Source organism: Panthera pardus, unplaced genomic scaffold, assembly GCF_024362965.1.
Source record: "Panthera pardus isolate Hobbes unplaced genomic scaffold, ASM2436296v1 HiC_scaffold_20, whole genome shotgun sequence".
Lineage (NCBI taxonomy): Eukaryota > Metazoa > Chordata > Mammalia > Carnivora > Felidae > Panthera > Panthera pardus.
The window spans coordinates 4193380-4206491 of NW_026526766.1; the positions used below are offsets into that span (position 1 = coordinate 4193380).

General features: G+C 46.6%; 1 protein-coding gene across 10 annotated transcripts in view; it reads right to left on the bottom strand.

Moving 5' to 3' along the window:
• Positions 1–13112, bottom strand: part of AUH (AU RNA binding methylglutaconyl-CoA hydratase) — a 352182-nt gene that overhangs the window by 196294 nt on the left and 142776 nt on the right. For all 10 annotated transcript variants that reach the window (XM_053907741.1, XM_019463762.2, XM_019463761.2 and 7 more), the window contains 3 exons: positions 5813–6000; positions 2848–2898; positions 1672–1719 (listed from right to left, as the gene is read on the bottom strand). In XM_053907741.1, the coding sequence (XP_053763716.1) occupies positions 1672–1719; positions 2848–2898; positions 5813–6000 (287 nt within the window). The remainder of the gene's footprint in view (positions 1–1671; positions 1720–2847; positions 2899–5812; positions 6001–13112) is intronic.

Sequence of the window (13112 nt, forward strand, 5' to 3'; positions counted from 1 at the left end):
ATTTCTACCTCAAATGTTTGGTAGAATTCACTCGAGAAACTGGGTCTGGTGCTTCCTATTTTGGAAGTTTATTAATTACTGATTTAATTTCTTTAACAAGCATAGGGCTATTCAGATTATCAATTTCTCCACGTGTGAGTTTTCGTATGTTGTGTCTTCCAAGGAAGTGGTACATCTCATCTAGGTCATCAAATCTGTGGGCACAGAGTTTTTCACAGTATTCCTTTATTATTCTCTCAATGTCCATGGGATCACTAGGGATGGCCCTTTGGATGGCCCTTCTTGTATTTCTGATATGGGTAATTTTTATCTTCTCTTTTCCTTGGTTGGCCTGCCTAGAAGTTTATCAATTTTACAGATCTTTACAATTACCAATTTTTTGTTTTGTTGGGTTTTTTCCTTCTGTTTTTCTATTTTCAGTTTCATTGATATCTGTTCTAAAGCTTATTATCCCTTTTCTTCTACTTACTTTGAATTCTATTTGCTCTCCTTTTTCTACTTTCCTGAAGTGCAAAGTTATTATTAATTTTAGATCTTTCTTCTCTAATACATGCATTCGATGCTAAAATGCTGGTGTAAGCAGTATTTTTGATAAATTCCCACAAAGTCTGGTACTGTATTTTCATTTTGATTTAATTCAAAATATTTTTTAATTCCTCTTGAGACTTTGACACGTGTTATTTAGAAGTATGTTGTCTAGCCTGCATTAAAAAGATTAATCCCACCATTAATAGATGTGATTTCCCAGCTATCCTCTTGTTATGATTTCTAGTTTAATTCCATTGTGATTTGACAGAATGTTTAGGATTACTGTTCCCTTACATTTTGTAAGGTGTGATTTGTGGCCAAATATACTTAAAAAAGTTTTCTTCAGATGCTAAGGCTATTTGTAAGTGTGCAATTTACTTCATTCATGGCATGCTCATCACCAGCACCACCATGTGCATCAATAGATGGTAATTTATACAGAGACCAGGCATAGAGGAACACTCTATCTGTCCCTCCTAATTTATGACACTGCCATGATTAAATGGGAGGTGAAGCAATTTCCAATTCTCACTAAAGGTACAACAAAATTCTTTTGCTACTTTAGATGCCCTACACAAAGCTACATCTTTTGGAAGGGGAGGGGAGGGGAGGGGAGGAAAGGAGAGGAAAGGAGAGGAAAGGAGAGGAAAGGAAGATTTGTTCCTCTATACAAAGCCCTACTAATTTGTGTATGGAACAGAAAACTGCATACAGTGAGTCAGGGCACTGTCAGTGGGCAGGAAGGAAGGCTCAGAAACAATGCATCTCACACACTGACGTTCCCCAGCAGGCCCATGTTCGCTCCACTGCCCGCCTCCCACCTGTCTACACGAGAGTGAGGGTTCAACTCCATCTCCACAAAATACAACGTGAGCCAGAGAGACATCTACAGTATGAGTGATACTAACTTAATTAAGAGTTTTTAGAATTACGTAAACAAGAGACATTAGTGTATGGAATGGAATCAGGGATAAGAGCTGGTAATAGTCAAACAGCAAACACAGCTAATTTCAACCCATTTTTATGGTTTCGAAAGGGGCAGGAGTGTAATCTTGTTCAGAGAGACAATTCATCTGACTCATGCAGAAGGTACAGAGAATTTGTAAGAGGTGTCCTCACTGAATTAGTGGCTGTATTACATACCTGAGCATAACAAGCTTCTTCTATGGCTAATCCTGTTACTAAATCAACCTGAGAATAAAAACATAATATAATTTCAGCAGGAATTATTTTTTAAAATCTGGAACACTCCATATAAATTCAAACTAGTAACGCTTTTCCAAAAGAACAGAATTGATGTAAGACAACAAATCAAAAGTATGACCAGCATACGAATTCTGGAACCAGGCTGCCTGGGTTCAAATTCTGACTCTACCGTGTAGGAGCTGTGTAGCCTCGGGTAAGTTAGGTGATAAGCTCTCTGTGCCTCAGCCGCATCTGAACAAGAGACTAACCACAGCATCTACCAGGTGGGGGTACTGGGAGAATTAAATAAGCTAATCTAGGGGAAGGCTTTATACAGCACCCTGGTATGGCCCGGCACGAGAAGGCATCTGCTATTAGTGTTGTTATGATTATGCAAGAAGTCTTAAAAACCAAACACTCGGGAAATTTTTTAGGTTGCGTTTACTGCTAACAAATTCAATCTCTTTTTTACGGCTACGAAGCCCAGAGAGACATGGTGGTCTCTGAGTCCGCAAGGAAGAAGTATCTTTCTTTCTTCACAATTCCGTAATTTAGCCCAAACATCTGTTGCAACGAACGCCTGCTGTAAACAGGCACCTGCATTGCTTCCTTGCCCTGCCTGCTTCTCTCTGGCCTGGGGCCTCCACTCCCGGGAAGCCGCCTCCCCAGGGTAACCCCAGGACGCCCCAAAGTCTCGCCTTGTTAATGAGGGGTCCTTGCACAAAGCAAGTTGAGAAATTATAGGTAGAGAGAGCCGGGCTCCGCTCTGAGCTTGGGAGTTGTTCCTAGAATGCTTTCTCGTCATGCAGCACTGGTGTTGAGAATACACAGGATGCCCTTTTCTTTTGGTCTCGTATGAGCCACTAGCCAATAAATCTGTCTCTTCGCTGAATGGCAAAAACAGCCAGCATGTCACAAGCTGCAGGACATGAATGAAATTCCCTAATTCTGTGATGAAGATACTGGATCGGCAACAGCTAAGGCAGAACGAAATCGATAATATAGCTAAAGATACCCTCGGTAGCTTACGGTAACGGTAGCATTGAAATAGCTGGATTTACAACATTAACAAATAAACGGAATTAAGTCTCCACCACCGACTCCAATAGCAATCTCAAGCAGCAAGGCACTTACCTCCATCCCTTGATTAATTGCTAATTTTGCCACTCTCATCGCAACAGGTCCCTAAAATTCAATTAAAGAAACAGATTTTCATTACTATTTATGCAAAGTATGTTGTACAGCTCAGTAAAATTCAGAAATTCCCATCGCTGGGCCCGTGGCAAAGATGCAACAAAAGCTATAAGACGGTTAACGGGGGGATTTCCTTCGGGCCTTGGCACAAGTCTGCTGCCTGGACAACTGTACATGCCTGCAGGCCAGCAGGGGCCGTGTGCCCAGGAGCGGGCTGACCATTCTCCGGAAAAGCTCCCAACAGGTGAGGTAGGGCAAGGAAGAGGTGACGAAACACCACGGCCCCGGGTGCACAACAGGAGCGCGGGCTGGAGGGGACCAGCTGGTGTCAGCACCCGTGCTGGACACTGGCTCCACACCGGAGCTCTGTGGGCACCTGTGACCCAGCGTGACGATGATGTGCCCTCCAGGCAAGTTCCCCACACCACACGGAAGCTGACAGCCCAGAGAAGTCCTTCAGGACGAGGGAAGGTCACGGAAGGAAGGACCAGGTGTCCTCTGTGAGAAGAACGTTAACTTTTGTCGTTTTTGAAAACCACAACGCGCCAGACGGAATTTAGCTGTTTGATCACATTTGAAATTCCTCAAAACTGTTCGTGGGCGATGAGTTAGAATTCAGTGTATCTTTTTTTTAAGCGTCTTTTGAATTAAAATGCAAAACGGGCTCTAAATACCAGGCGCAACAGGGGACACCCATAAATGAACAAATAACGGCACGAGGCGTGGCAGAGGTCGCTTTCCCCTAGCAGGGCCTTCGATGGGCACCTTTAACCCGTCTGAATCCCCCTCCGAAGTCACATGCTCATTAATAATCTTTTTCAGAGACCACAGGTTTTCAAGGCTTGGACAAGTATCTCAGAATTCCTGACGATGTGACTTGCACGTGTGGAACACACACCAGGACCATTTTCTTTAAGATCGTCAACCCTTTCTGTTGTTGTTTTAAGCAGGGTGCTCCCGTCCGTGAGAACCTTCTCTACGCCCCGGTATCTCGCCGCTGACCCCGACCAGGTGCTTGTCTGACTTCCGTGCGCACGAACCCCCAGCCCCTCGTGAAAGCCCAGCGGGGGCTGGGGACATGCTTCCGAGGGACGCCTGGGCTGCTCGTCTACAGAGCACACTCTGGGCAGCAAGGCTGCCTAAACTGGAGAAACAGGAAAATGGAAAGGCTAGTAGATGATAATGCTTATTTAACCGGCTTCTTTCAAAATACAAAACCAGCACTTCTTCTGGACATCTTTTTTCTCAAGCAGGAAAACGGAAGTGACGTCCAATACAGAAATCAAACGGAAATGCTAATTTTAGAGAAGCTGTCCAATTATCTGGAAGACTCATCATTCAGTGACAAAAACCAAACGTGAAGAGTATCTTCCCTCAAATTTTGTTCTGTAACTTTTGCATGTCGTCCAGTTACACACTTTCTGGACCACGCAGCATCTCCCTCGGCCCAAGGAAAAAGTCCTCAGAGGCACGTCCCTCGCAGAAAAGGGACAGAGGGTGAGGACCCCGGGTCCGCCACGCGGTCAGATGGCGGGTGGGGAGGCGGTGCCCTCGGGCAGGAGAGGCGTGGGCAGGGGTGGGGCGGGGGGCGGCAGGAGATGAGCCATGAGGCACAGAGCCGCCGAGGGAGGGAGCTGAGCACCGCTGTCCAATGAGCAGAAGAGGCTGTGAAGGGCAGAGCAGGAAGGACACCACGACCTTGACCTTTCTTAACCACACCCCTTGTTTCAGCGCAGACGTGGGCTGATCTTAGAGCTTTAACACCAAGGTTTCAGTGAGAGCCTTTTTGTTTTTCCCTTAAAGCACCGAAAGTCTTTCCTATCTGCTCTCTGTCAACTGCGAGCGTGGGGCTGCGTGTTCCTCACACGGGGAGCAGACGACGCGGGGGGCCCCGTCCCGACAGAGCCCACGGCCAGCCAAGTGAGAAGCAGGGAAGGGTCCCCGGCAGGCGGTGTGGTTCCACAGGGCGACCGCGCCACGAGGCCCTGCCCGCCCGCGGTCGGGGACGGGCGTTCGTCTGGCCACGGGCCACCCGGGCGCCGCCCTCCGAAACGGGCGGCAAAGCTCTGAGCCAACACGGGAGGAGGACGCCTCTCTCCGGAGGGAGACTTCCCGAGATTCCCAGAAGGATCCCCGGCCCCCGAAACGGCTTCCGCAACCTGCTGTCTGCGTCAGGCGGCGCGGTCGGCGAGGAAGTAATCGTGCCCGCGGGTGCCGGCGAGGCGGCTACCAAACTTGAAACCGCACTCGGTTTCAACGGCAAATCGCTACCTGCTTACACAGCACAAGCCCTCATCCGCGATTTCAGAAGCGAGGCGTAGGCGAAAAAACACACCGGAGAGAAAGAACGCAGCCACCCAGAACGAGCCCCGCGACGCAGCGGCCGACGCGACGCGTCGGCGCCGTCCTTTGCGAGCGCACGCGCACCGCTCCAGGCTCGCAGCCTTCACCGCGGGGAGGGTTCGCCACACGCTGCGCCCGGGGAGACGCACGGCCGCCGCTGCACGGGCCCGCCGCCCCGACCCGGCCGTGGCCAGGGCGGCCCACGCTGCCGTGCTCAGCCGCGGTCTCCCCGGCACGGGTGTCCCCACGGGCTTCGCCCCCATCGGTCCAGGTACACGGCGCAGCTCAGAAGCCGCCAGTAGGTTCCGTCACAGGTCCCGACGCGCGTGGGACGCGTCGTCGGAGCGCGGCCGCAGCACGGGCCCCACTTTCTCTTCACATCTCGACCTTGAATTCCGAAGGCTCTTCGTGTGCGGCTAATCGTTTCCGGTTTTAAGGCTACCGCGTACTCTTCTACTTGGCACGCGCGACAAGCATATCACAGGCATGTGAGAGGGCTGTTGTGTCAATTTGCTATAAAGTTATTCAAACAGAGAGAAAACGGAAATGCAATTAGAAATACCTGAGGTAAAAACTCTCTTGCTAGGTCCAAGGCCTTGCGGTACGCAGCGTCCCCCTCCTGGTTCTGTTCTAGAACGTGGCTGATCAAGCCCACCGCTTTGGCTTCTTGGCCATCGAGCACGCGGGCAGAGAAGATGAGCTCTTTGGCCAGCGATATCCCGATAGCGCGCGGCAGGCGCTGCGTCCCCCCTGCGGAGAGAATGGGGGAAATGCGGGCAATGATTTCGCTCCTTGTAGTCTTAGCATTTCGGTGTTTCGCTTCTGCATTTATCAAACAAACCAGGGCCAGAAGCTTACATGTCAAAATTAGTAAGCAGAAAACTACTTCAAAGCAGAATGCAATTAGTTTATAAAATTAAAAATCCCCAAAAAAGAACTAGAGCACCTTCTGTAATTATTAAGGGATTCTGGCTCCATTTATTCCTTGTAACACAGCTGGTGTGTTCCCAAGTCGAATCCACAATCATCACCACGTCAGGGGCCTTACGACGCATAGCGGTGGGCAAGCAATACTGTCCCTTAGCGCATTTCACCCAGAGGGATGACAGGTCCATAAGGCGGGGCACCTTTCATTAAGTTTGGATAAAACTTGTCCAAGCCTGAAATCTAACTCATGTGCTTCTTTTTTAAAAATTTTTTAATGTGTATTCATTTTCGAGAGAGAGAGAAAGAGGGAGAGACAGAGCGTGAGCAGGAGAGGGGCAGAGAGAGAGGGAGACACAGAATCCGAAGCAGGCTCCAGGCTCCGAGCTGTCACCAGGGCTCGAACCCACGAACCGTGAGGTCATGACCTGAGCTGAAGTTGGATGCTTAACCCACTGAGCCACCCATGTGCCCCATAACTCATGTGCTTTTTAAGGAATCACTGACAGTAAACGAATTGCAAACTAATTTTAATTTAATAAAAATAAAGCTAGATAATTCTTCGTGAGACAACTCGGTGCTGGTAGAGAGTCCTCGTCACTCCTGGCGCACTACCCACCAGATCCATCTAGAGCTCTGCTCTGCTACCTACTCGTGACGAGGCCAGGATCTCGTTGAAAAGAAGGCTGGGCAAAAACAGGTAACGTTCTTATTCGGCAGCTTTCATTTCTACCAAGAAGAATATGGAAGCAGCTACGTTAGGATTCCCATAAATCTCATTCTGAAGACAGCCGCTGGGCTTTCCAAGGGCACTGGTGGCCAGGAAGCAGGGGAGCGGAGCGACTGTCAAGCTGCAGAGAAAAAGCAAGGTGACGGCCTGCCACCCAGACGAGGTCACTGTGTTTTGTTTGGCCCGCAAAGTCTAGAATTTTATTTTTATGTATTAGTTGCCAACATTTAAAAAATGGGTGGAGGTTTCAGGTGGGAACTGATTTCCACCGGGAGGCCCATTTGAGACACAATGCATCCATGTGGCCACAGCCCCTCTCCTCTGTTGCCAGGACTTTAGCCTGACAAGCTCTGCTTTCTGTGAGACAACTTTGAAAGGAGGGGCACCTGGGTGGCTCAGTCAGTTGAGCATCCGACTCTTGAATTCAGCTTGGGCCACACTCTCATGGTTTGTGAGTTCAAGCCCCGCATGGGGCTCTGCACTGACCCCCTGGAGCCAGCTTGGGATTCTCTCTCTCTCTGCCCTCCCCCACTCACATGTGCATCTTCTCTCTCTCTCTCTCTCAAAATAAATAAAATTTAAAAGGAAACCAAGATCTTTCTTATTCTCACCTCAATCAAAAGTGGCACCATGAAAAATAAAGATCACAAGTTGCAGAAAGCATGTTTCCCTTCAGTAATGAAGTATCTTCCTACGTTTTTAACGAACAAAGCATGTCCGCATTGGAAGAACACAACTTAAGATGCTATTATTAAGCAACTATGTTAAGAACCATGTGCAGCTATTTAGAAAATGTGGGTGATGTAGAAAAAAAGAGAAACAAACACAAGCTTCAATGAACTGGGGAAGGACTGATATTTTCAATAAGGATTGGTTTTGAGTGTAAATAAAATGAGTAGGGCTTCCGTAGAATACAGTTATTGTTTATATTGTTCAATTAGAGATGGTGATTTTATAAGTGTTTTACTTGATAAGGCAGAAAATGTGCGTCTGAAAAAAAATGAAGCATTGACAAACTTGAATCTAACTGTAAACAGCGACGTTGCTTGGCCTGGTAAAGACAGGTCTGAGAACGCACGGGACAAGCACCAGGGAAAAGGGCAAGTTATCTATGGCGTTTCCAATGGCAGCTGATGAGAACAGAGATATCAATAATACAACCCAGTATTTACTCATGGAGCAGATGGGAACTTCCATGAGATGGATTCACGAGAATGTACGCACATCGTATTCATGATGAGCACAACACTAGGAAATGATTCTCTTTCACGTTCTGTGGAAAGTTTGATGTAGACTGGTCAAAATGAACAAATGTGAGCTTCAGGGATCGTTGCTAATGCCGCACTTGTTATGCAACCGAAACTCGAGTCTTGCAAGGCGGCCAAGCTCACACCCATTCGTTATTTCATTTCATTCAGAGTATCGTTCTCCAGGAACGAGGGCTTTGTAGAAATTAAAGACAGGAACGGTAATGAAACGAAGACCAGAAAACGCATCCACCACCCTGAGCTGAACGGCACATAACTCAAGCTCTGCTCGGTGACACGGGCGAGGGCCAGAACGATCTGCTGGAGGTCGTGGCCTGAGCGAGGGTCGAAAGACAAGGGGAAGGGGGCTTTCTGTTCCTGCTGGAAACGACGCATCAGAGGAGCTGGGAAAACCCGCACCTTGGCTCACCGACTAACACTGCATCTAAGACTCAGCCTTTGGGGGGACATCGCAAGCCATCTGCCCTAGGAACCTCGTGTAAGTGGGCCATGACGGCCGCTTGTCCTTCTGTGTCTGGTTTTACTGCACTAAAGCATACCGTGCTCCAGGCTCACCCTGCTGTGGTGTGTCCGCGTTTCCTTTTAAGGCTCAGTAATATTCCACTGTGTGAATACCACGTCTTATTTATTCACTGACCCGGTGATGGACACTTGGGTCGCTTCCACCTTTCAACTATCAAGAGTAATGCTGCTATGCATATGCGCGACAAGTACCTCTTTGAGACCCTGCTTTCTTATTCTTTTGGGTAGATACCCAGAGGTAGAGTTGTTAGATCATACAGTAAATCTAGGTTTAACTTTTTGGAGGAACAGCCATACCGTTTTCCTGGTAGCTGCACCATTTTACATCCTTATCAACAGGGTACAAGGATTCCAATTTCTCCACATTCTCAGCAACATCTGCAATTTTCAGGGGTGTTGGTTTTTTTTGAAGAGGGGAGGGCGGGCTTGATGGTAAGCATCCTAACTGGTGTGAAATTGTACCTCACTGTGGTTTTTGATTTACATTTCCCTAATAACTAGTCGTGTTGAACTTCTTTTCATCTGCTTATTGGCCATTTGTGTATCTTCTTCAGAGAAACATCTATTTAAGTCCTTTGCCCATTTTTTAAATGGGGTGTTTTTTTGTTGTTGTTGAGATGAAGGGGTTCTGTATATATTCTGGATAGTAACCGTTTATCAGATAGATGATTTGCAAATATTTCTTCTCATTCCATGGACTGCCTTTTCACTCTGTTGATTGTCCTTTGAAGCACAAAAGTGCTTTTAATTTTAATTTCGATGAAATCCAATTTTTTTTTTCTTACATTGCCTGTGCTTTTGGTGTTGTATCCAAGAAATCATTGCCAAATCCAATGTCACAAAGTTCTTCCACTGTTTTCTTCTAAGAGTTTTACAGTTTCAAAACTGACATTAAGGTCTTTGATCCATTTTGGGCTAATTCTAATACGCGGTGTAAGGTAAGGGTCCAGCTTCATTCTTTTGCAGGTGGATTGTCCAGTTTTCCAAGTACCATTTGCTGAAAGAGGCACTCTTAAATAGTTACACAAATACATTATTTAATTCACTCACTCCCACAGAAATTCTGTCTTTAGGAAAACTATCTGGTGAAAACTTATCTAGCTCAGTTTCCTATGCTGCAATCAGTTTGTGGCAAAGACTGGGGTGGAGCTGGGGGCGACTTCCCCATGCTCCTCCCAATCATATAAAATTTGTGATCTCGAACTTTATAAAAATGACGTGACCTGTTTGGTTTGCCTTTCTCAGTTAATATGAACAGCTTTGAGCAAAGAGCCGTGCACGTGGAGGTTACTAAACCACGGGGCATTATGACACAAAACGCTACACATGATCAGTGAGGGATCTCAGATATCCAAAAGTATCTCAGGGATAGTCACCCTAAATAGAGAGTATTTTTATGTCAACATTCTACGCCAGCTCGGAAGTACTTCTGTTTACGGACAGCTATTTGACATAATACAATTAGACAAAACACTTGTGCTCGTCAGGGGAGTCAAAGCTCAGCGCAGCACCACGCCAATTACCTAATTATTTAACACAAAATGAATTCACTGGGGGAGTGTATATGCAGAAAACTAATCTGTCACCTATGAATTACACTTCCTCCTTCATGACATTAAGCATAGGATGAAAATAAACAAACACAGAACGATACAGCTTCTAGTAAAGTCACTGATAAGTCCAGCGGTGAGCAGGGTGGGCAGGCAGTGTGGGGGGGGGGGGGGGTAGAGCGGGGAGCCACTGCCCCCACCTGACGAAGCGGGGAGGTCAGCAACAGAGGAGGAACCACAAGCACCCAGGATTTGTTCACATCCGAATATAATTTGCTCCCGGCACTCGTATCCTGGAAGCAGGCAGCTGTGAGCCACGTCTGAAGCCACAGACAAAAATAACAGGATGAAAACACTCAAAATGGAGTCTGTCTTGTCTTGCTGCTTTTGCTTGTAATCTATCAACGGGACAAAAATGAATGTGTGGCTGCAGTTTTTAGTTAGTTGAGTCTTTTCCTTTACCTACTGATTTTCAAAATAACAAGGTGGTTCCCTAGCATCCTCCAGAGGTGACGAGTTAAGTTTTTAATCTTCGAGAACCATCATAATTTTACAGATTTTAACCTGTCTGATGCATCAGAATCAGTGCAGTTCTTATCTTTATAGACGGTCGACCACCCCATCCTTGGCTGGTGGAACTTAATGAGATTGGCTCTAGCGTCCTTCTGATGTGACCGTAACAGTCTTTGGTGACTTCTTGTTGCCCAGGACCACGGAATGTTCCAGAATCATCCTGTAGCTCTCCTCCCCAGGCCCCACATCGACCACTTGGCCCACAGCCCTCTGGGGCTGCGCTGGAAAATCTGACGCTTCCGCTCACATTGTGATCTAGCACTCTTAACAACAACCATGCTTTCGAATGCATGTTCTATATATTCTCTTAGTGATTCTGTGTTGAGTTTCCAGACTCCGTTCTTCCAACGAATCATGAGTGTGAAGGACGGGTGCTAATGTGAACATGGGGAGCAAATCCTCTGTCCGTGAGGACTCTGCCATGTGATGCTACCTCAACTTTTTCCCGGTCCACTCTGTTCAATCCAGCCTCTTTCACAAGACCTACAATTGTATTACACGTCCTTGAAACCTTAGAAGTCAATCACAAAGTCTGGGGCAGTTTTCTCAGGGCTGCATCAAGACCACAGATGGCTGCCCTAAGAAGTCAGAACCCAGGTCCCTACTGTTCCTCCTTTGTTGCCCTCCCCCTATGCATTCTGTCCTCCGTGTTACCTCATGGTCCAAGAAGGCTGCAGCAGCCTTGTCATCACGACTGCAAACCAGGCACAAGGAAGGGCAAGAGAGTGCTGAGTTTTCAGAGCCACTGATGAAGTCCCAGCCAACAACTGTGCCTCCACGTCACTGGCCAGAACTTGGGCACACGCAGTTGCAGGGGCGTGAAAGGTCACCTTCTTGCTCAGGGTTTTGCCTTAGCATGTGAAGGAAACCCGGGGCTCTTACTACTAAGGCAAAATGAAAACAGGTGTGCACTTAGCAGTTGCTACCTCAAGTGGTAAAAGTGTGTTAATCACATACCAAAATGTTTTCACGTTTACCTATTATTTGGATTGAAAATATATTGGAAATGTTATATTCCATCATTACTCTATTATTTTAAGAAGGTGTCAAGAATTTTTTTCCCCTATGTAATCTCTTCTGGGGTAATACCACTTAAATTTACTTTAAAGGAGCAACCTCTAGATTAGCGATGGCTGAAACACAGCAAGTGTGTTTTCGCCAACAAGGGCAAGAGGCGAAAATTTTCGCCCCGCTCCCCTGTGTTCGTGCTGACCTCCAGTGCCATGGGGAGCTGCTGGCCGCAATCTGGAGGTGCGATCCTTCTCCTCCCAGACCACAGTCCCAAACTCAAAGTCGAAAATAAACCAGACACAGATGCTACCTTCCTTTTGTTATATTTACATAATTTAAAGAGTTTAAAGCAACCTTTATGTGGCATTTCACCACCAAGCATAATGTAATACGTAAAGAACAGCCACAGTTTGCGGATTATAAATTATAGTTTAGTACTATTTACAAGGTAGAAAATGTCAAGTTTTTCTGTTTTTGTTTCTTAAGGTTTTTTTGTTCTCAAGAGTTATGTAGATACCACATTAAGGGCATTTATTGCTATAATGAGAAGAGATCTCAGAATTCTACAAGTAAATACCACTTTTGAATTATGTCTAAACCCCCTCTCAGAAATAGCCAATTAAGGTTACTTTTTCCTTGAACTGTACAAGACACATTGCAGGAGAATGTTAGTTTTGGATTATAATTCCTGTTGCAACTCTGTCAGAGGGCTTTAGGCAAGAGCTTTCTTGCTAGATCTTGGCTAGATGTTTACAAAACTGACTTCCTGCTGCTTTCATAATGAAACATCAAGGTCAAAGAGGAATGCACTATGTGAACAAACATGGTGTGTTTACTGGTCTCATGATGGACCATGTCACAATCATACAAAAACCATAAAAATATTTATCCTTCAATTGGTGACCAACATTCGCAGTGTGGTAAGACCTTCTGTTCTCTGAGGATTTCAATTTTTTTTTAATGTTTATTCAGTTTTGAGAGACAGAGAGAGACAGAGCATGAGTGGGGAAGGGGCAGAGAGAGGGAGACACAGAATCCGAAACAGGCTCCAGGCTCTGAGCGGTCAGCACAGAGCCCTACAAGGGGCTCAAACTCACGAACTGCGAAGTCATGACCTGAACCGAAGGTGGACACTCAACCGACTGAGCCACCCAGGCGCCCCTGTTGTCTGAGGATTTTTAGCATGTTGTAAAGTAGTGAGAGAAAACACGCACACACACACACACACACACACACTGGAAGAAGTAAGGGGTAAGTGAGAAGAAAACCCTAAGCAGGGAAAGC